The sequence below is a fragment of the Ips typographus genome, linkage group LG1 (assembly GCF_016097725.1).
Source record: "Ips typographus isolate SLU linkage group LG1, UJ_Ityp_2.0, whole genome shotgun sequence".
In the NCBI taxonomy this organism is placed as follows: Eukaryota; Metazoa; Arthropoda; class Insecta; order Coleoptera; family Curculionidae; genus Ips; species Ips typographus.
Genome location: NC_138422.1, coordinates 5,411,153 through 5,435,796, shown reverse-complemented (window position 1 = coordinate 5,435,796; position 24,644 = coordinate 5,411,153). Strand labels below are relative to the sequence as shown.

Sequence of the window (24,644 nt, the reverse complement as noted above, 5' to 3'; positions counted from 1 at the left end):
ACTTTTTTATTTTGTTAAATTGAATAATTACATAAAAAAATGGTTCTGCAAATTGTTTTCTATTTCTGACAAGGCATAACAAATTATCAACAATTAAAGTTTAAACGCAAACCAGGCGCGCCAAAACGACGAATTTAAGTACCGTGTGTGACGTCACAAGGCACGTTTCAGTCCGGCCGCGTTTAGCGCTGGCGATGTTGTCTATGTTAGTGTGATTATTACTTCTCCTTTTGCTTGTTTTTCAATTAATATTGAAAGCAAACTATTAATGAGAACGGAAGTAATCTTGGTTTCTATGAGACGTTGAAAATGCCATCTATTAATATCTTAAACAATATGTATGCTAATGCGTAAACATTCACAAACAACTATTCGAGAGTTTTCTCTGGAATAGTACAAACGTTTGCTGTGCACTTATTAGAATTTTCTTCATAATTCTCTTAAATTATCCTGAAATTCTTTAAACTTTTCCGGAACATTTGCCAAAAATTATTTTCTGACATTTTTCCTTTTCTATGCTAATCGAATTATTATCCTTTTTCAATCTTCCTGCATTACATGACGTATTTCCTGTTTCACATCTTGTAGGACGTCATAATTATTATCTAAGAAGAAGCTATAAATAAATAACACTAAAAACCAGTTTCAAATTTTTATTTGTTATTTTTAAACTTTAAAAAAAAAAAAAAACGTTATGACGGTTAACGCTAATTTACAACAAATAAACCAAGGTAACAAAAATAATACTGAAATTCTTTTTTTATACAATAATAAGTTACGCTAATCCTAAACGAAGTATGTACTGCCCTACTATCCTTATTTACAAATATTCTATCATTTTCAGTATAGCGTACTCACTGGAAACTCAAACATAAAAATACCTTAACCTAAAAACTAAATTTTTCAGTGAATATAATTGTTTTTAGTGAGCATTAAAATAACAGGTTGATACTCAATAAAATAAAAATTATAAGGATTGGGACACACTAGACCAGAATTTACTAATTTGTCCCATTGTTGTTTCTGTGCATTGTTTAATTCATACAGCGTGGTAGGCTCTATTTTGCTCATATAAGATTGGTAGTCTTTGAACATTAATCGAAACTTGTTTACCACATCTCCCCAATTCACAATGTACTTATCTGACACAGTTGATAAAGTAATTCCATAAATTTGTTGAGAACCTAGCGGTAATATTTTTACGAAATAGTTGCCACCACTGTTTACGTGTTCACATTGGAGAGTTTTAACAACTTTATTAGTGTTACTTTGCACTTGGGAATTTGTCCGAATATTGCTAGGAGATGGATGCGGAAAATAGCCTGCTTTATAACACATATCAGCGAACGTTTTATAAATCCATGATCTCAAAGTCGAAAGTCGACCCAGTTCAGAACCTGAAACTACACAACTATTCATAAACATTTCTGTGAGAGCACTCAAGAGAATGGGAGAACTCTTCGGTTTTGAGAGAACGTTTTGTTGGAAGTATGCGCTAATCTGTGCGTAAAGCGTGCTACTAATTGGAAATGAATTAGTTGGTGACTGATTTTGGTTGCGATACTGATTATTTGATCTCATAACTGCCGGGTTATACGTTGCTGGGTTTTGTTGAGGGTAACGCGTTGATGGAATATTGGCTGGATATGCAGTATGTCCTGTCCCATTCCATCCAGAATTAGAAAGGGGATATTCAGGAGCACCAGTTCTCTGTGAATAACGAATTGTAGGTGCTTGCATCTGATAGGAAGGTAACTGTGGTGATGTTCCTCTATATAAATTGTGTGCATAGGGTGGTGGTAGTGCCGGTCTATTTAGAGGTCCATATAGTGGACCATTTGGAGGTTGTACAGCACGTATACCCGTTTGATTGAAATTAGACGTGGTCGATGAGTTTACATTTTGTCCATAATGTGGTACATACGATTCAGTCTGGACTGACATTGAAATCGAAGCACTTTGTTTTTGCTGTGTAGATGATGTATTCTGAGCCGTATTCTCTTTTTCTGACATTAAAGAAATCGTAACTGCAGCAGTATCATGTAAAGCTTTAGCTTGTGCTTGCTGGGTTGATGATGAAGAAGCAATTTGATTACTTGTTTCTGTTACTTTAAGTGGCGGCGATTTTATCTCACATCGAAGACGTTTTTTAAGTTCACTATTTTGTGTTACTGAACGTTTTATTCCACTTTGGTTATTATTGCCTAAGCCCGATTGAGTATTCACGTGAGACTGAACAGAATTTGCAGTTTGTGGTCGTAACATTCTACTTTGATTATTAACGGGTTGCCCCAGCATCATATTAGTTAGTTGTGGCAGAGCTGAATTTACAGTTTGATTCCAATGTTTTTCGGGGCGTGGTATTCTATTTTCATTATTACCGCCTAATCGGGGTGTAAGACTGTTTTCATAAGACTGCGTAGAATTAGTTAGTAACTGGTTAGTTGGCTGATTAGACTTTGTAAGAGGTAAGAGAGTTTTGCTTTCTGGACCTAAAATGTCTTGGTTAAAATCTTTGGGCCAAGAACACTCTACTGGAGTGTTTTCGGGAAACAAACTTCTAACATATTCAAAGTCGACGACTTTCATAGGGCTTGCATTGTAGTAATCCTGCCGTACTCCCTGGGCCATGCAGCAAAACCTCATGTATCGAACTTGCCACTTATCAGTCAGATTTATTGATTTAGAATCCAAATACTCGCTTTGCCCTTCGAAATAGAATAGTGGAACCAACTGAGTATTCTTGTTCCATACAAAGGCGACCTCATTTTCACCGGAGATCTTAAGGAATCCAAACAAGTCATTGTTAATTTTAGTCAAGCAGACCACATTATAGCACGTTAAAAAGAAGTTTAACGATGTCTTTACATCTTCCAAGCTTAACATTGGTGCTTCAGACAGAAAGCGATAATCTTGTCCGGCTAAATTACCATCACAATGTTTCAGATTGATTTCATTGAACATTGCAGCTTCGGCTTCACTCATCTGTTTTAGATCTGCGGTTATAAAAGCAAGAACCATGTTGGAAAGAATTGGAGTGAACCTCTTCAAAATCTTGTTTTCGTAGATCATCCAAGCTACGTAGCTTTCTGAGTCCCTCACTATGTAAGGAATGGGGTCCTTCTCTCCAGGTATACTCTCCCAACCGAAATTTGGTAAAACGGGCGTACATTCTTCTGTGTTTATTACTTGTGTTTGGTTATGTGGTAGAGTAGTTGCCTCTTCATGAGTAAGCTGACTTTGAGAACTGGTCTTACAAACTGGCGTCGATGTAGGAATGTTTGTCTCAGGTTTGGCTTCTAATAACATCTGAAACATAATATACGATTAATGTCGGTGTAGGTACTTTAGACATATAGTAAATGTTGAGGATTGAGAAATGTGGCGTCATTTGACATTTGGACCTTGATTGAATGAATTGTCAAAGTAATATTTTTTGCTTTTCAATTCGAACGCGGCTTTAAGCCTGGTTTACCCAACTTCTTTATTCTTTATTGTTAATTCTTATTTCCTATGGTCGTATGCACGGTATTAAATTTGGATTTGGAAGAGATGGATTCACAAGAACAGCAAATGCTTATTTATATTAATAAATGTATCAATTTTGGTGATATGAATTTGTAGCAATATTAATATCAGTAGTATAGCAACAGGGATTCTGCCTCATTTTGATGAAATGGTGAAGGCGCAAGGCGCTCGTAGCGTGGAACGGGGCCCCTAACCCCAAACCGTCACCCCCACCCACCCCCTAACCCCTAACCCTGGTAATTAAATGTTGCCCGACTGACTATTTTCTTATTAGCAGCAGATAAGGATGCGTACGTCATTGGCGATTCAAACAGGTAATGGTTAACTTGTGACCCATTTGAAATGGTAACTTCTTTAGCAATAAATTCTGAACCTTGTACCCCGTTTAAGGTAAAACCTTGAATATCAACAGCAAACACTTTCATTTTTTTTCGGAGAGAGAGTTCAACTTTTTAGGTCAACAGTCGGACACCTACTGAAAAATGATCAAAATTCAAAAGTGATTTTCCAATTTCATACATGGTCTGACCAGGGTCACTACGTAGTAATTTTTACGCTTATTTTTCATGTAATTAGGTATTTGGATGCAAAATATATTCAAAAACAACAAATTATGCTTTTGTTAATGTCCTATCAGTCCATATTTGGCACTTTTCCCACTATCAACGCATAATTGTTGTTGATGTACGCTTATTTTTCATGTATCTACCCACATAGATAGTGGGATAGTGGGAAAAGTGCAGCACCAAATATGGACTGATAGGACATAAACAAAAGCATAGCGTGGGATGGTGGGGCTCCTCGGGCCCCACCATCCCACGCTACACACCGAGCGCCTCGCGCCTTCACCATTTCATCAAAAATGAGCCAGTATCCCTGTTTTGACAAGTGACAGGTGGGGGGCTAGGTGCCCCACGCGACGTCACCACCACACCAATTTGGGGCTACACGGGGTTCCGGGCGGGGCTCCACTGGGGCTCCGGTCGGGGCCCCGTTCCACGCTACGAGCGCCTCGCGCCTTCACCATTTCATCAAAATGAGGCAGAATCCCTGTTGCTATACTACTAATATCAACTCAGCAACAAGCTTAGTCATACAATGTGATATGTTGTTCTATTATCTAACAATTGAATGTGTTAGTAAGTCAAAAGCAATGCTTTGTGCTCTGGCGGAATGTAGAATAGACCACAGGTACACCTCCCTCATTGAATATATCTATGAACATGCTACAGCTTGTGCAAGACTTCATGAGGACACGGAGACCTTTCGTATTGAAAGAGGAGTTCGTCAGGGAGACACAATTGCTCCAAAGCTATTCACAGCCCTGTTGGAGTATAACTGTCGACTGGAATGAATTGGGTCAGTGTAGGAAAGTTTTTAAATAACCTCAAGTTTGCAGATGACATCGTACTTATAGCTTTGACCAGGCACAGGCAATGCTGCAGGGGCTCTTCACTGCTTCAAAGGGGGTGGGCCTCAAGATAAACTTTTCTAAAACTCAATCCATGACCAACCTGGTTCACGCCAAGAATATTTCCGTGGACGGCAAAGACATCGAGCCAGTAACTTCATACAAACATTTGGGTCACGAGATGAAAATAGCAAGGGATAACCAAACATGCGAGTTAGTGAGAAGAATAAGCCTAACCTGGGCTGCATTTGGAAAGCTCAGAGACCTTTTAAGATCAAGTATTCCAATGAGTCTGAAAAAAAGTGTTTGATCAATGTATTCTGCCTGTAATGACCTATGGTGCAGAGACTCTAACGTTAACAAAAACAACGATATCCAAACTGCAAGTTACCCAAAGAGCGATGGAGAGAATAATGTTGGGGGTATCGCTGCGCGATAGGATCCCTAATGCCACCATCCTTTGTTTTTTTCAGGCTGATGCATTTTATTTTTTTTGTTTTCTTGTGGGTAAGTTCTTCTCGTTACTGGGGTTTTAGAATAACGTAATTTGGCCTTTTTGAAGAACTATATCATCCGAAATTTCACGTGTGGACAAACTTTTTGTTGTTTAATTGTAATTTTTTGGAATTTACAGTATAAAACTCTAATTTTTATCTGAATTTGTAATATTTCAAATTTCATTTTTTAATATCACATTTATAACTTAACTAACGGACAAAGATAGATTAAGTACAGTGTTAGCCTCCCTTTTTATGTGACTTAAGGAACGAATATACCTATATTCCCCTAAAAGGCAACAAAATAGCACTTCTGCTATCAAAAAATTTATAGAATTTAAAAACTTAGAAATAACAAACACTTTCTATGTTATAAAAAAAAAATCCGTTGGTAATTCGGTCATTATCTTCTATAATTCACATCAAAATTATTTCCGGATGTAATGTTTTTATTACGTGATATTATGCAGTTAAAGATATGATGCTAGGCTTTTAAATAGAAGTCAAACTCAGATAATACAAAGTTGCGCTTTATCAAATCACTTATGGTTTAACAATTTATATAATATTTTTACTTTACAAAATTTTTATTACTACTCCACTGATCAAAACATCAAAAGAGCATATAACTTTTGAAGGTAGCTTAAGGAGGCCTCTGTCATAGTTTTGAGTACATAGATTTGTTCTACATTATGTGATGGTTAAACAGGAAACTTTTTCGCGTTAAATAATAATAATTACGATGAATTAGTTAATATACAAAGAAAAAATAAAAATACTATGAAAAATTTTAAATACAATATCATATATCAATTTAAAATTTTAGAAATACATTCAAAATGCCTATTTATCTTTATAGCATACTAAATTGTGCTATTGCATACGAGATAAACTTGACAAAGCAAAATATCTAAAAAAGAGCAGTAATTCCGTAGAACATTTCATTACACAGGAGCCTATTTGAAAAACAAATGTTTGTGTCCTTTACAAAGCATATTTCAAAAAGACCTACAGAGTGTTCCACAACGAAAAACATAAATCGATATAAGAAACACTACAACAAAGAGAAAAGTTTTGAAAATTTGGCAACATAGTAAAGTCAGCATTACTAATATATTTGTATGTTCCTATCTGAACTTATTATACAGGGTGATTCCAAAGTTGGTGCTTTCCTTTCACCTGCGAATAGGGCTTCAAAAAATAAGTTTTTTTTCCTTTGACGCTTTTTCGAAATATGAACAATAACGAAGATACAGGGTGTCAAAGTTTTACTGAAAAAAAAACAAAATAAAAAATAACTTAAATTTAATTTTAACTAACTACAGGTTATTCCTTATCAACAGACATAAACAAAAACAAAAGATTTCAGCCGCCTTTGAACTAAGTTTTAATAATTTGACATTTTAAATTAAAACAGCATTTAATTTTAGGCACGCATTAAGACGGTTTTTATTTTTTTTACTGGGAAACGGTGCGTCGTAGCAAAAAATAATAAAAGGGGTTTTATTTTTAGAACTGAACAAGGAATTCAACAATAAATCTTATGTTGAAAAAAAACCAGTAGGGTAATTTTTTTTTTCGAAAATGTTTGGCAGTTGTAATTCTTTCACAATTTCCAAATTTTTGAAGCTTGTCAAAAGTGATAGACCTCAAAAATTAAATTAGTGTCGTGGCCGTTTTGCTCTATCTCAATCGGTTAGAGCTATAGCACTCCCAATTGTCAAAACTTACATTTTTTAAGCCTCAACATTTCGAAAATAATTGAATACAGATTTGACAGGTTTGAAACATCCCAACTAGCAAACTTGTTTTAAAATTGGAAGTTTTGGTGACAAAAATATTTTATTACCATTATGTAAAAGTTTTCCTGTGATTTATATATTTTACAAAAGGTTCACCTGGAACTAAATGGTGTGGGCTTAAAATCTACATTATAAAATTATTACCATCACATTTCCATGACAAATATTATGGTTATCTAATAAAACTATTATTACAAAATCGCAAAAGAACTTATAGCTACTTTACTTGCACCACTATAAAACATTTCAGCTAACTTTCTCGAAATTGTTGCAATAATATTTTATAAAGGACATTGTGTGATTGTCTAACTTTGCTATACAATTATTTTATAATTTATCTCGACGTTTTTATAGAATTATTTTATTTGGCAGTCGTTTAGTATAGTTTCATAACTGTTTCATTGTTGTTTTATAAGCGTGTTGTGTTGTTAACCTGACATTGCTTTAAAATTATTTTATACGTATTTTATTTGCCGCTTTAATTAAAATACTCTATTAAGATGTTCACTATAACAATTTTTCTGAAGGTTATTGTACACTAAAATGTGGTTATGTTAAATAAATTATTTTGTATTTGTGTAAATAATTTATAGCTGAACACAATTTATCTTAGTAAGTACGTGGTAAAAAATATAATATATAAAATTAAAATGATATACTTTATAATGAATTATAGCTGAAAATGAAACGTCAAAAATCAAACTGGAAAAAAATTAAAAAAAGTTGAGCGTTTCAGCGCGTTCAGAAAAGTAAAACTGCGTTATGAAAGTATTATGCATAATAAAAGCTTTTATTTTGCAAGGAAGAATAGCACTCAAGAGATTGCAGTAGCTGATAATAGTGATAATGAAGCACTTCCACCTTGCAGTGCCCAAATATTTGAAAAAAATAATAATTTTATGGTATGTTTACACATTTATTCAGACAAATTTAGAGGTTAGGTTTATCGTTTGGCGGGTTTTTTTAGTTGCCTATGCCTAACATTTTAAAACCAAATTACGACACTTTTGTCGTGTAGAGCTACCTGAACTCCGTTATAAAATAAATCTCCCTCCATTTATTTTTATTAAGATCGCTTTAATACATTGTCAAGACTTCGTACTCCTAGGTTATGTTCTATTATTATTACTGTTTTTTCTATAAAACAGAGTAATAGGCCGAACAGGGCCGTATCCAGTGTTCTCGTATCGCCATCTCAAAACTTTCAAATATGAAAAAAAGCAAACAAAAATAAGATGACGATATGAAATTGATGGCAGGCAAATATTTTGAATATGCCGTTTGCTTTATGCAATGGGAAAATGCTTTTTAATATACTTCTTTGAAAACCCTCTATATTTTCATCTCTATTAGGACAACGCGTTTTTCTGTGCGCCCGCACGGATTTTTTTTGCGCTGAATTAAAATGCTGAGTAAAATGGCTTTAAAATAGAAACATACAGCACAATATATTAAATTTAAGACAATTTATAAGCCGACAAATATTTAGCACAAACCTGCATTATCCTTTAATATGTAAATGCTGGAATATTTTGATATATTTCCGAAGTATTTTTTGAATTTTTATAGACATTGCCTGACAGTGATAACTTACCACAATTAAATCACCTTTGAACTACTTTAAACCAGTCATAGAAATGATCAATTAGATGTCACTCATTCCCAACAATTATATTAAAATATACTCAGGAGATAATTCCGATATTCCACAATACATCTTAAAACAAGTGGCACAGTCAAACGCAAATTTACTGCCAGAGAAATCTAGGGCAAAATATGAACAAGAATATCATTGTTAAGTCTTTTTTTCTTAAGTCTGGTTTTTATGCCTTCGTTTTTAAAGAAGTATAATGAAAAATATCCTTCATAATTAGTCCAAAAATAAGTTTTCCGTGCTTTGCGTGACTTCCTGTGTTCGGCTTTGCCTCACATCTGAATTGGTCATACGTGAACGGAAAAACCCTTATTTTTGTACTCCTAATGAAATATACTATTTTGTAATTGAAAATGTACTTTACCGCACGATTGTTCATGGCGGATTTTCTTTTTTATTTGCAAAGTCAATTCGTTAAGATTCGCAATTTCCATCGCCAATGAAATTGAAAAAGCAAGATATTGCAATTGAAAAAAAGCGAGTGCCAGACCTGCGTTATGGGTTCCGCTTCTCTGTTCTGTGACATCTTTGTTTTATTATCATTTTATAAATGTTGCTTGTTTACTAATTTGTCACAGAAAAGCTACCTTGTGTGCATAACTGTTTTATAAAATGGAGCCATTATGTTTTAATAGTTTAAGGGGTTATAAATAAAAAATATTAAATAAAACTAATAAACACACATGGTTTCTACTGTTTTTGAAGATGAAACGATAACTTATTAGGAAAGTGTTGATAAAATTATTATCAGTTATTTTTTGTTGAAAAATAAATTTAAAAACCTAACCTCTAATTTTACAATATTGATAAGAAAATTATTAAACTAACATTGTCGTGAGGCCCGATAAAAATCTGTCACAAACATAATATATGATTCACAGAAAAATTTCGTTCGCACTGTAAAAGAGGGTAAGCACTACGCGAAAGCACTCACATCATGAGTTGAGAGTTTATCAGTATGGCGTCTGTTTGTAAAACGGATCTGGTCCCCATCTTGGCTTCCATGTTCGTGATTCCTTTTAGTAGATAAACAGAAAGCGTTTATAATGCAAAAATTATTTTGCAGCTATCTTAATACATTTTAAAAACAAAACCGTTTCATTAAAGTAAATTCACTACACACATCGGTTTTATAACGACTGTCAAATAAACTTGTATAAAACTGTTAAAAAGCAATTACATTATTGTTTTAGAGTTCCTGCTGTATAGCAGTGGCTGTGGAAACTATAAAAACTGTTCTATAGAAGTCGCAATTAAGATTTTATAGTGGTATTAATAATGTTTATATATGTATTTTATAAGCTATTTGGAGTTAATTTTGCAGCTTTTATTCAATCACAATGTTTTATAAGGTGGTGCCAATTTTGCGTTTATAAGTATCGAGTAGTTGTTTTTAAAATGTTCATAAGCTTATGCTGTTTTATAAGAAAATGTTGCCGCAATTCTAATAAAACAAAAAATTGCTAGTTGGGATAGGTACTTAGAATCATCAGGAATATTAAAATGTAGTAATATACAAGGTGTACCATTTAAGATAAGCAAGTTGATACCCACTTCCGATATAACCAGAGAAACCATAATATTGAACTAAATAAAAACTAAAACTAGAGTAAACTAACTAGTTCTTAAACTAGACCCTTTTTGATATTTTAAACTTTAGCCAAAAATGGGGGAATATCTATACTAAAGAAATGTACGTCATTTTGAAAGGAAAGAATGCGACAGAGGTCAAAGCTTGAATTTTAATTATGCATGCACTGTAGTGCCTAGTAAGTTTAATCTGTTTTATCAAAACTCAACCTCGAATTCAAACATGTGAGTATCTGAAAATTAAATAATTAACCAAAAACATATATTTTTTTAAATGAATGAAAATTACCATAGGAGACTCTCTCGTTTTTTCGAATTTTTTTTACCAAATTCTTTAGCAATAAAATGCGCAACTTTGCCTCCATTTATCTAAAGCTCTATCAACTATCCTATCTATCCCCATGATGTAGCCCATCATCAGCTAACAATTTTCTTATGAACGTCATGTTGGATTTTTCCATATTTGAATTGAGCTTTTGGTTCCGAATACAGTGATGTCATTATATGTTATGGTTCAGTCTTGTAATTTCCCGGAAAAAACAAAAATAATGTTTTTATAAAGAGTGCCAAATATACTTGCATTGAAAACTATTGTCAAAAAGACTAGACTAGAGAAGTCTCTCGAAATCTTTACTTCAAGTACATAATTATAGGATTGTCCGATTAGTCTGATGTCAAAAGTTTAGTTAGACATACTAGTTAGTACAAAATAATGCAATAAACAAACAATTTTTCTGACTCACTTTTGACACTGTTGAAATTGACACGGATTAACGGTCTACCTAACCTATTAGGTTTATTCAGCGTATTTTTGTTATATTGTTGTGTGTTTTGTTTTATTATTACCATACTATAATTATACTTTTCATATATCAATTCATATTTTATGATCCGGTAATTGGACCAGCGACATCCACCACCATTTTTTTTAATGGGTCGGTTATGATTTTAATCAATTTTTACGTCCTACCAAAATTCCTATAATCAGTAGTTATTGAGGTTTAACAAAGTTTTATCCAGCCAGTTTTGATAAGTCAGAGTTTAAGTTATGAAGAAAGAACAACAGGTTTCTTCGTTGACTAAAAAATCTGTTAATATCTAATTAGAAGGTGGATTAGGGATGACTTTTTGATCTTTTAAAATAGGTTGACATTTCATGTCAAACATTTATAATTTGTCAAGTTACATTACAAGTTGATTAGAAAATGGTTCAATTACATAAAAGAGAACGAGTAACGTTACTCGGGATGGAGACGTTCACATCATTTCCCGCACTAGTGCGGAAAGAAATTATTTTCCCGCACTTGGGTGAAAAAACTAAATTATGTCAATTTATGTATCATATTCTAAATTATTATTCCATATAATATTTGTTCAATTATTATTGATATTAGCAACAAGTAGATTTTTCATCACATCAATAATCCATTTATGGTAATCAAGTTTGTAGGTTATAATCAAGTTTTATTTTTGTACTTAATATTTGCTGCTGTTATATTTTAGAAACATACATATGAATAAGTATAAACGAACAATATTGATAAATTCACTATAAAAATTATTAATTTTTCCAATTATTGAAAACGCTCGTAGAAAAAATGATGCTTCTATCACGTGCGGAAAGTGCCTTCCCCGCACTCGACTGATGCCCCAAATTCAGCGTGCGGGAAAGGATCATTTCCGCATTTGTTAGGAAAATAACTATTTCCCTATTATGAAACTTTTCTCTCGTATTTTTGGACAGTTTGTGACACCAATTCAGGGACACCCTGTATATTAGTTCAATCAAGCACTTTTAGAATATAATTAATATTAGTAACAAACATAACAATAGTTTTTACAATTAATCCCCATTGCAATTTTTTACCTCAAAGGGAAAGTGTATAGTAATTTGTTTTTGGGTAGTAAAATTCAAAATACTTTGATAAACCAATTTATTGTTGCAGCATTTTTCATGAAATTCCATATATTGGTATTTTATTTTCACCAAACAGGTTTAAATACTTTTAATATTTGTAAATAAAAATTTTTGATTTTTATACGTGCATTCTAAGTCCAACTTTGTTGAGTTGTTAATAATAAGCATGCCCTTTCTACGGTGCTCTTGCATTATATTCGTAATTTAGTTCAATTTTAAATGTAATCTTTGCTTTAACTTAAAAGTTTATTTTTTAAATGGCTATGATATTTCTTTTTTAACTACATATAAGGACTTACCGTTTCTGTTTTTTCTTCGGCCAAGCACATTTTCAACACACACATATAAGATTTTTTTGTAAAATCTCCTATTGCACACTATATTTCATAAAACTAACTTATTTAGACTGTCTTAAAAGCGTCAGTTCGGCACTGAATCCGACCCAAGAGTACTAGTTACTGGCGCTGCACTAGTGGTACTAGTGATGGACTGCCGTTGTCGGAAAGTTTACGCGCCATTTAAAGGTTCTGACGGGTCGGTTCACCCTTTTGATGACTCTATATGTTTCTGCTTCCGGTCATAAATCGCCTTATCACAGGTAATCGAGTGCTATAGAAAGACTTTATTTTTAGTCACTTGAGGATTCTCTGAAATTTAGGAAAAATTAGTGGAGCCATTGAGGTGCCCATAAAATGATTTCCCTAAGTTAAAAAACAACGTGCAAAGCTTGGCAACGTCGCAATGGTGGTGGGAGATATTTCGGAGTAGGGGGTGACCCAAACCCAAAACCCAAACCACAGTTCACAGATAGCCATAATACTACAAAGAATACAGTACTACAGTAGAGACAGTGACGACGGCATTTTTGACTGCTTATTTTTAAAGATACAGACAGAGACAGGTGAGGTTTCGTGACATTAAACATGGCGTCAGCACAATTTTCATAATCCTTTTCGTTTTTAAGATACTGGCAAAAATATCACTTTTGAACTAACCCCCGTTTCTCAGATATCTTTAAACTTTTTGAAAAGGTTAAAACGGATTCTTCAAACCTTTTTCATTAGACAGGGCGTAGCCAGCTTTCTTCAAGCGTTGCGTCACGTTGTCAGTTTTTTAATTATGATCACTCTGTATATTATTCTTTATTTTTATTAGGTGGGCTTAGTAGTGGACATTTACCACCAAAATTATAAAAATTTGTATGACTTTTCAGAACTACTTGATAATACCACAGAATACCAGTTTTAATTTAAACGTCAACTTTTTTGCACACACATTTCAAAATTAAATTTTTTGTCCGACGAAAATCGCAACGCATATTGAAACAGCTTATACAGGGTGTCCCACGACGAAAGACATCGATTGATATTGGAAAAAGTATAAATAGGAGAGTTTTGAAAATTTGGCAGGATACTGATGTGGGCATGCCCAATCCAACTAAAATATTTTCAAGATGGTTGCACTTCCGTTTATACCGGAAGTCGATCACAACTTTCTTATTTTAAATAGAACACCCTATATATTATTACATATTTGGATTCCTCACAAAATTCTGACCAACTTTTGTATATCATTATGCCCTATGCCTATCTCTAGCCGTTTTCGAAATATTTGATGTTTTTCCAAAAAAGTGACAGTTGCAACGCTCAACATATTTTTGTACTATGTTAAAACCGTATTTCATTTTGCAATGAAACTTTGGGTTATTGTAAATAAAGGATCGTTTTATTAAACTGAGGGTGGGTAATGACTCATTTGTATACAGGGTCGTCAAAAAAAAATCATAAACTTGCCACTAAAAAAAATGAAAAATCTCAATCCCAACCGTGCAGCATAATAAAAAAATGTTTATTCTCAAATAAAACGAAATGGGTTGGATTTAGGTATAGGCAAGTAAATTGAAACTTATAGTAATTTTTAATGCTCAAAATGATTCCGTCATAAAAAATGTGGGTTTCTATTTAAAAAACTTGAGATTTTGAGGTCATCGTCACCCCCACCCCAACCCCTAGTCTGGTGACGTCACGTGGTGAAGTCCATGGTAATTAAACCTTGAATATCAACAGCAAAACACTTTCATTTCTTTTTCGGAGAGAGCTCAACTTTTTTAGGTCAACAGTTGGACACCTACTGAAAAATGATCAAAAAAGTGATTCCCAATTTCATACATGGTCTGACCAGGGTCACTACGTAGTAATTAGGTATTTAGCTGCAAAAATATATTCAAATACAACAAATTATGCTTGTGTTAATGTCCTATCAGTCCATATTTGGTGCTGCACTTTTCCCACTATCGACATATAATTGTTATTGATTTCCGCTTATTTTTCATGTATCTGCCCACAAAATATATTTAAAACAACAAATATGGGGTTTGTTAATGTCCTATCAGCATGCATAATTGTTGTTTTTCGCTTATTTTTCATAAATCTCACCACAAAATATATTCGAAAGTAACAAAAATATGTTTTGGTAATGTCCTTCCTTTAGTCACAACTGCATATAAAAGCATAAGCGAAAGCGGTAGTAAGGCAGTGAAGCAGCAGAAGTTAGCAACCAAAAATCGACGATTTAAAAAGCATTTTCAACCACCACCACCACCACCACTATGAAGTCAATAGTTCTCGATTTCCAGGGGTTTAAAGACGAACCGAACAAGTTATCGTTAAAGAGTTGGCCACATTTGATGGCGAGGTGCAGAACCATTTCGTATTCAGACCACCATTTAAGATGGAGATGCTACCTATCCAATACCAAAAACAGGCGGATTGGTTAATGAACAACCACCATTATATCCAGTGGGATGAAGGATTCACCCCACTATACCATCTGCCGGCGATTATCAAAAGAGTTACGAGGGAGGCGGATGTTATATATGTTAAAGGTTTGGAAAAGTTGGAATTTTTAAAACCTTACTGTTCTCCCACACCTGTTAGGGAAATATGTGTAACGATAAACATTAAATCCCAACAAGTTAGGTGTGGGTGTCACAAAAAATCGCCCGCTGTATGTGCTCTAGCTAACACTATTTTTTTGTACAATAATATATATGAATCCTATACTTAATAAACATTACTTAAAATTATATAATACAAACACATTTTTTTTGTTTTTTAAATCGTCGATTTTTGGTTGCTAAGTTCTGTTGCTTTACACACACTATGTACTATCTTTGAAATGTTTTTAATCATTTTATTAAATCAGTTTGTAAACATATAAATAGAGTGCGATGTTAATTACATTTCCCATTCGTTCTAGTAACATGGCTCTGTTACATCCAACTTTTTTAATTCTCACTGCAATAATTAACAATTAATTTAACAACACGCTACATGTTAAATCTCCCATATGAGGAGGGGTGTTATCGAAAATTACAGCGATAACACAAATCGAAAATACCACGACGGTAACGACAGTTAAAAACATTGTTCAACTGGTTTCCTTATAGTTTGTTTTTAATTTATTTAATATATGTTGGGTTCCTTCTGTTTTTAATGATTTTCTTTATTCGGGAAATATTCCCCAAAATTACATTCATGCTTAAAAATTCCCTGATAATTCTGCGTTCAAACTGGTTATCTTTCTCTTCCACCTTCGGTGTCGTGCTCTTTCTTTTTACGCTAGATGTGTCATAACCGGACAGGAAATATTTTTAACAAATAATCAAAGCAAATATTTTATTATTACACGAACAAGCAAATATTAACAAATATTTGCTTCGTGTAATGCCTGCTTAAGTTAGAAATTTTTTTGGAGTAGGTTTACATCAACAGTTAACCAATATAATAAAAGTCAAGTCAAACGACAGTTGCCAAAACTATAGGCAGATCGAACTTAATACCAGTACTATAAACATTTATTTTTTATTGTTTCTAAAATTTTAACAATTAAAAAAATTTTTTCAGTCAGGACATAAAATTTTTTTGACTAGGTTTACACCAATGGCAGATCTCAATGTGACTTTTCACTGTCTTAAAATTCAACCAAAGCAACTACGGTGCGTCAACAAGACTATTTAGATTATTTTTAAAACACTTACACCAATGACAGTTAATCCATTTAAGAAAGACCAGTAAAGAGAAACTGTCAACGTTAGCCAGAAACAACTCTGCATTAGGTTGGCTGTGTTTATCCCAGTAACAGTTGATAGTCCCTAGCTAGCTATGCCCTTTCTGCCTCATTTTTATGAAATGGTGAACCATCGTAGTGCTTGTGACGTTTGCCCCGTTTAGACCCCCCATCCCCCCCGTTGCCCATATAGACGTACCCACACACAAGCGGTATTTGGTTATCATGGTTATACTCTGATAGGATAATATCAAAAATATGTTTTGTTGCTTTTGAATATATTTTTGCGGCTAGATACCTACTAATTACATGAAAGATAAGCGTAACACTATACGTTGATAGTGGAACAGTGCAGTGTGGGAATAGTGATGCAAAACTTAATGGTGAAAACCGTTGGTTAACATCTGTCACCGTTTGACAGATATAGAGGGTGATTCTCAGAATTCGTACTTTACTTCGTCATTATGTTTTGTATCAAATTTCAGACACCGACATCAGGTTTTGCCTATCTCTATTAATAAGAGCACTTCCCATTTAAATACATCCAATTTGGCCCACCCTGTACACTCATCTAAATTGATTTTCACTTATTAAAATTTAGGGGACACTAAATTGTCTTTCATTTTGACTATGTCTAACATCTCTATTTAGCTAAGTTTACACCATCAAAAATACTTGATATTTCAATCAGAATGACACTTTTTACGACTTTTGACACTTACAGCAGTGCCTTTCATTCAGTTTAAAGTCAATTACGCTAAACCAAGCGTCATTACTTTCGAACCCTATACACAAAACCCTAAACCTTTTGTAATTAGTATTTCTTTTGTAAAATCAAATCGAAAAGATCTAAAGGGATACAAAATCAAATCACTCTGTACACAGTACCCACTATGCTATTTTATAATGAAGTAATATTATATCTGTGTTCTATCTACTAAGCAGTTTTATGCCACAATCAACTTACTGTAATCAGCAGTAAAGCAAATGCTGAATATAGTAATTTTAACATAATATCAAATTATTTCAATGTAGCATTGCCGATGTATGGAAAAATATACATACATAGACAAAAAATCAAGGTAAATTAGAACGCTGTCACAGCCTAGAAACTGGCACTTTCTAATGTATGGAGAAAACAAAAGTGCTTACTCAAAATGTCCCCTACTTTACAAAAATTGAATGGAAAAACCATCAACATTGTTAGGGCCGTCACGTAGGCCTTCTTTTATCATTAATTGATTTCAACACTGTTCCTAATAGTTTTAGAATAGTGCGATAAACCCTATTAAAATGTAACCTTTTCCCAAATATTTTAATATTCTTTATTACTAGTTGTCGCATAAATCTGTCATATTAATTAAGCTATTTTTCGGTCGATTAGGCTTGGTTGCCCTTTTAATTACTTTTATCACTCAAAGGCCACTAATAAATCTAATAAGATTCCCTTTCGGCAAGAGCACATAACCCATTTTCCCAGATATCAAGTAGTATAAAAATCGACCCTATTGCCAGCTCTATGAATTCTAGTCCTTTGACAAGTTCTGTACGGTACTTGTAATTCATATTTTTAATAAAAGTCATTTAGTGTTTGTGCAAGTTTTATTTCCAAGAGGATCCCAACAACATTCAAGGCATTTGTATCGGTTCCACGCTTCTCAAAGTAGCGGTTTTTATTAAAAGGAGAAAGAACTTTAGAGTTTATAATCATTTATATTTATTTTTAACCAAAGCAAAAATGATTGAAACAATTTGATTGACAGAAGAACTACAGTGACACATACTAATACTACTAGAAACAAAATACCAAATATTTTAGTCACATAAACCAGGCAATATTAAAAAAACTAATCCCTCTTTGATTTTCAAGTTCTGCTGACGTTGGCATCAGCTGTTGTTCCATGAACTTGTGACGTCAAACTAATTTACTTTGATTTTCTGTATACCAATAAATTGCTCACTTTACAAAAGCAGCCATTGACTTGGTGCTTTAAATTTCAGATTTTTTTCTAACATCTGTTGTCAAGATGTGGCAAGATAATGAAAGGTACTTTGACAATGTCTGACTGTCTGTAATGTTATAAAATAAATACTAGTTTACTGTACAGCGCTTTCGCTTCAGAACGAACCAAATATCTGTATTCCTTGTATAAATAATAATGATTAAGAAAAACACGTTGATTTAGATTGGAAGAGGTAAGTGTGTATTAGTTAGCCTTTCTTCTCCAGCTAACCTCATTTGGAAATGTTAAATGTCAACCCTTGTCAAGTGGTACATCAATGCTATGTATCAAGGTGATGTAGATATCGTAACTTTATGAATTACTTTTTAGTTCATATTGTCAAAATATGTCATTATTAGTGGCGCATTCTCTATTTAGGGACCTCAAACTCATTCTCTAGTGGTCACCGAGATTTTTGAGCTTGACCCCGCTTAGTTTTATGGAATGAGAACCATTTAAAATCTACGGTACACGAGACCTTTTCTAATTTCCAACAATAGTTATTTGTATACCTAGGCCGTAAAATACCATTTTTTCGGCCAGTCACAAGACCAGACAGAAAAATTACGGTTATTGGCAAACTCAAATGTAGATTTTATGGCGCTTCTGGCTTATCCGATTAAAAGCAGAGTTTTTTAAATTGTGAATTAAATGACTCAGGTTAATTTATGACAGCTTCAGTAATCAGTAAAAAACTACAAGTTATTAGAATTGTACGCTACACAGAACAAACAGAAAATGTAGAATACTACAGACGTGTTCCAGACTAGGTTTAGATGAGAATCGGTTATAGATAGGGACATAAACTTACTCTGGACAAAAGTGGGTTTGATTGTTATATTTTATGTCCATCAATTTCCCAGAATCAGCCAAAGATCAAATTATACAAGGTATCTGTGTGCAAATTTCAGCACATTCACGTGAAGTAGAATAGTACAAGTATTTTCATACACTTAATAATACATTATGTTACTTGTATTGTTACTGGGAGTAGAAAGAGGGGATTATTGTGTTGAGCTCACAAGATTGTCCAACAGAAGTTTGACAACTAAGCGAATTATCACATTCTACTTCAGTGTTACATACTCGTATAATATGTTTAAAATACAAAATATCGACGGATTCACCTTGTGTGTGCCCTTTTATGGTTCCTTTTCTCCCACACATTATGAATGAGTGCATAAGTTATTCTTATTTTCCTCAAATATGGAAAAAAGCTCTCATTAGACCGCTTCCAAAAGTTACTAACCCAAAAGAATTTAAGGACATGCGATTAATAAGCATTTTGCCTGCGCTATCCAAAATTGAATGTCAACTTCTGCCAATAAGACAATATGGATTTCGATGAGGTATCAGTTGTGCAACAGCAATGGCAGACGTGACTGATGACCTCATTCGTAGATGGGATGAAAATAAGATTAGTATTCTGGTATTAGATTGATATTAAAAATTTCAAAAGCTTTTGATATGCTCAATCATGTTATCAAACCACGATTGAGGTTTCCGTTCGTTCCTAAGCGATCAATATTATTCATAAAATTGATTGTATTGTTGATTTTTTCGTGAATCCCCATGACTAGTTACTGAACACAGCTTAGAAATAAAAAATAAATTTAAAATCTTACCATTCTGCCCAAGTGCTGATAAACAGTACCTCTGTACTAAGCTTCAATCAAAAGTACCTAAACCAGTCATTACATGAATAATTGAAACTTGAAAAAAATATTTACCAAAACAACTAAATAGTTTCTTACTCTTTAGTCACAAATGCTCTACAGTGTCAAGATGACGTATGACATACATGGTGGCTATAAAAGAGCAAGTTAATTAAAGTAGATAGTAATTAAAGCCATAAAGAATCTTTATAAGGACAATACAACTAGAATAAAGATAGCAAAAAGGATATCAAAAGGTTTTAGAGTGGATAAGGGCCTAAAGCAAGGATGTTGCGTCTCACTGACGTTGTTTAAAATATATGTGGAACAAGCTTTGAAAGCATGGAAACGAAAGTGTAAAGATATGGGCATTGCACTAAATAACACAACTTTATATACTTTGAGCTTTGCAGACGATCAAGTAATTATGGCCCAGGACTACGAAGACCTTGAAGTATATGACCCGGAAATTAGTTGAAGAATATACCAAATGGGACCTTAAAGTGAACGTAAATAAAACCGAATATATGTGCATAGGCGGACTACAACAAGATCTTATCCTCGAAGATACACAACAGAGAAAAACCCTGCAACAAATATAAATAAACCTGGGAATGTACATTACGAACGACGGTACCACGGAAGAAGCAATAAGGGATCGAAACATCTAGGGACGTAGCCATCAAATCAACATTCTAAACAGTGTACTATGGGACAAAAGCATATCGAAAGCCAATAAACACCGAATATACAATAACATCATCAAAAGCATAGTCACATACGGCAGTGAGGTGTGGCAATTAAAACAACGCTCAGAGAACTCGTTGAAGGCAACCGAGATGAACTTTTGGACACACTGTATGTATTACATTTGCCGCTCACTGTATGTAGGTAATAATATTGTTTTTTTTTTAAATTAATATTTAACACATTTCAAAATTAAAAATAAGTCTAGATATGCAAAATTTTACTAAGATTACAAATAAGCAAAAATATACAGAATTCTTCATTTAAAAGTCTAGGAAACTGGTTTACATTTACACAACTTACCGAATAACTGTGCCATTTTTATATAACTAGATTTTTCAAAACCTACTGGAAATTTTGCCGCCTTAAGTTAAGAAAAAGACTCGGAAGAAGACCATCCCGTATATCCAAAATTTAGATCGAAGAAAGTAAGCTGTATAACACTAATAGTTTTGAACTCATATGATAAACCCAGAAAAAGTTTAACCTTTTATACTCCCTTCTATAATATGTCGTGTAATTTACGATTTTGGTGTAACATAAATCTGTCATATTAGTTAAATTATTTGACAGCAACTTATAAATAATAATTTTCTTAATTCCTCTTATCATTTAAAGGGGATTAATAAATTTGATAATGTTTGTACAACATCTCATTTCAGCAACAAACTTTCTTAGGGAACTTTGTAAGTTCCTATCAATTTCAAGCATATAAAAACTGACGTCTTCTTCACCGGTCTCGGTATGTCTCATAGTATTGTTAACATTAAGCATCTCGAATTTCATCAATTTTGTATAATAAGCAAATTTTTGTAGAAATTTTGCGGTAAAAAATCCTTATACTTAATAGTTAATTTATCTTTAAGTGCGAAAAGCATGACTTTTTTCTACAAACAATGCGAAATAATTTAAAATTACTACTAACTTACTGCGTAGATATTATACCCAACTGAATGCGGACATCAAACTGACGACACTAACATTTTCAATAATGGTTTGCATTGTGGTCGTTGTTGTAGATAGCAAGCGAGTGTATTAGAAGTGTACCAATGAAAGCGATTAATAATCGAAACGGTTTAGAGTGTGAACGCAGCGAAAATTGAGATTAAAAAGCAAAATTATTTAAGCATAGAAATCTGTAAAAAAAGCTTTAAAAAAGCACAACTCAAATCAAACTGAAAATTTCAACTTTTAGAAGCTTTGAAACTTCTTTAGAAGCATACGGAAGATTTTAGACTGTTTTGAAAACTTTCAAAATATTTTTGAACTACTTAAGGAGCATATGGAAGGTTTTTGGACTGTTTAAAGAGCATATTGAAGGTTCTGGAATGTTTTAGAGGCATTTGGAAACTCTTACACGGTTCTAGAATTTTTTGGAAGCTTCTAGACTGTTTTGAAAGACCTCCGACTGCTTTAGACGCATTTTGTAGTTTCTGTAGTGTTACTAGTACTACTTTACTACCTGTAGACTACTTTAGGACCATTGAATGTTCTGGACTGCTTTTAAGACATTTGAATTTGAACTTTTGGAAGCTTTTAAACTACTCTCGAAGTATACGAAAGCTTTTAGACTGCCTTGAAATTTTTTGAGAGTTTCTAGACTAGTTGAAGATTATTTGGAAGCCTTTAGAGTGTTCTAAAAGCGTTTTAGAACCCTTTTAGACTACTTTAGGAGCATTCGGAAGGTGTTTGGACAGTTTAAAGAGCCTTGAAGATTCTGGACTGCTTTTAAGGCATTTGAAACCTTGTACACGGTTTTAGAAACTTTTGGAAGCTGTTAAACTGCTCTAGAAGCATACGGAAGCTTTTAGAATGTCTTGAAATCTTTTGAGAGCTTTTAAATAGCATATAGCTGGAATTTTTTTGGTCAGTTTAAATTTGTAAATTGATAATTATACATTTTGCAACATATTTTTGTAGTTCAAAAGCCTTCAATATCTCTATATAGCAAAAGTCATTATTACCACTTAGTGCCCAATGGCCCACTGTGCGACGTTACAGAACCAATAAGATTACGTCAAAACTTCTGCGTTTTTTGTCAAAGTCAGTCAGTTATTACTGTTATTAGTTTAGTTTATTTTTAAAAACTTGAAAAGCTTGTTTTGTCAAACACTAGTCCATCATCATCATCATCACACAGCTATACGTTCGTCCACTGCTGGACATAAATACAAAAACCAGTTAAACTTAAGGACTTTTATTGCAATTTTTTTAATTTAATTTTTCCTCTGCATTATAGCAGCCATCAATAATCAATGTAAACAAAAATTGATACCACAGATGCTTAAAATGTTATCAAGACCCAAAACATCAATGCGCATACACTGAAGTGGTACCACAGTGCCAAGAATATTGTCACAAGCATGCGCAATAAGTGAGCTCACCTTCATTTTCAACTCATAAACGTGAATACACGTTAAATTTGAACACAGTCAACAAATGTCGAAGGTTATTCACTTTTAACCAGGTTAATAACCCGTTTTAACGACCTAAAATCTAAATTTAAAACAAACTTTCAGTAAAAATTTCACAAACAGGTTAAACTGAATATTTCCTAATTTATCACTTTACCGTAGATTATATAATCGGAATCAGAAGGAAGAAAATTGACTCACCTGAGAATTTGTACTTTCGTTCAAATTATTAGACATGACTGAAATATCTAAGATTTGCAGCGAGGTTCATGCAAAACTAATGGAGCAAATTGATTTACTATCCCAAAAACATAAACGCTTAACATAAACAAAGACGATTTGATGACGAAAATGCAGTAGGATGCTTTTTTATAAACTGTCCCCACTACTCTTGGTCGAGCCAGACGTTATCGCTCAACCTTGAATCTAAACTTATGATTGGTCATCTTTCAGAAAGCCGCGGTTTTATACTAAGTATTTTGCTTTTATTCTGTCGCTTTACGACTAAAAAGCCGATGCGACCGTTTAAATCAGTCAACTTTTTTAGAACTGATAGTGTGCCTTCTGTGTTATCGGAAATTGCACCATATTGCACTACCTATAAGGGTTTTCATGGAAGTGATACCGCTGTCTGACCTGATATCAGTTTAGTTAGAACTTGGTCTCATTTGAATTTTTTTGGTGTTGTTTTCTGGTATGAATACTATTAACCAGATTAACCTAACCTAACTACTTAACCTACCTTAATTGTCGCGTTAGCAGGAAAATCTTTATTTTTTCGAGGCACTAGCATTGCTCTAATGCTTTTAATGTGTCCTGATCCTCTAAGTGTCCATCAAGCAGTTCAAGCCACCATTGATCAAAGCTGCATTGCAGTTGCAACATATTCGAAGTAACGAAGGGAGAAGAAAATAAGAATCCCATGTTTCTATGAAAAAATGGCTCAGCCTTTATGAAGAGCATGATTTAAAAAAAAATTAAACTTAAAAAATTAAACTTTAATTATTTCTAAAGTAAACCTTTTTTCTGCTAATATATTGCTGATTTGTAGTGTTTTTTTTATTTTCAATTTTGTCTTTCAATTTCAGCCTTAACTTCTTAACATTGTTAACTGTTTCTTCTTTCTCAAAAATGTACGATAGATATACCTTGTAATGTATTAATATTTACAGAATCACCATCCACAGTTTCACCTTGGTCATCAACAATTTCGATCTCAGTTTCTTGGAATTGTTGAGGAGTTTGTGTGTGCATGTCTGAAAAATACAAGTGTAGTTACTCACATTTATCACAAATTATACAGGTGTGGTAAATCCAAAACCGACCATAGGAAAACCGCGTAACGGACAGAGAAACG

The 24,644-nt window shown here is 33.4% G+C and overlaps 2 protein-coding genes across 8 annotated transcripts in view; one reads left to right on the top strand and one right to left on the bottom strand.

Annotated features, from left to right (window-relative positions):
- The window catches only part of LOC145733212 (uncharacterized), a 43,808-nt gene that overhangs the window by 7,026 nt on the left and 12,138 nt on the right, over positions 1–24,644 (top strand). The gene's annotated exons all lie outside the window — the stretch shown is intronic.
- LOC145733258 (uncharacterized) lies at positions 640–23,636 on the bottom strand. Of its 6 annotated transcripts, none has more exons than XM_081986032.1 (2): positions 23,489–23,636; positions 640–3,309 (listed from the first exon to the last, which is right to left on the bottom strand). In XM_081986032.1, exons 1-2 carry the CDS (start codon positions 23,522–23,524, stop codon positions 904–906), a joined length of 2,442 nt encoding a protein of 813 aa, XP_081842158.1. In that variant the 5' UTR covers positions 23,525–23,636; the 3' UTR covers positions 640–903. The 6 variants fall into 6 exon arrangements, with proteins under 6 accessions (XP_081842158.1, XP_081842177.1, XP_081842180.1 ...); XM_081986051.1 differs by lacking the exon at positions 23,489–23,636 and adding an exon at positions 21,799–21,905; XM_081986054.1 differs by lacking the exon at positions 23,489–23,636 and adding an exon at positions 21,803–21,891.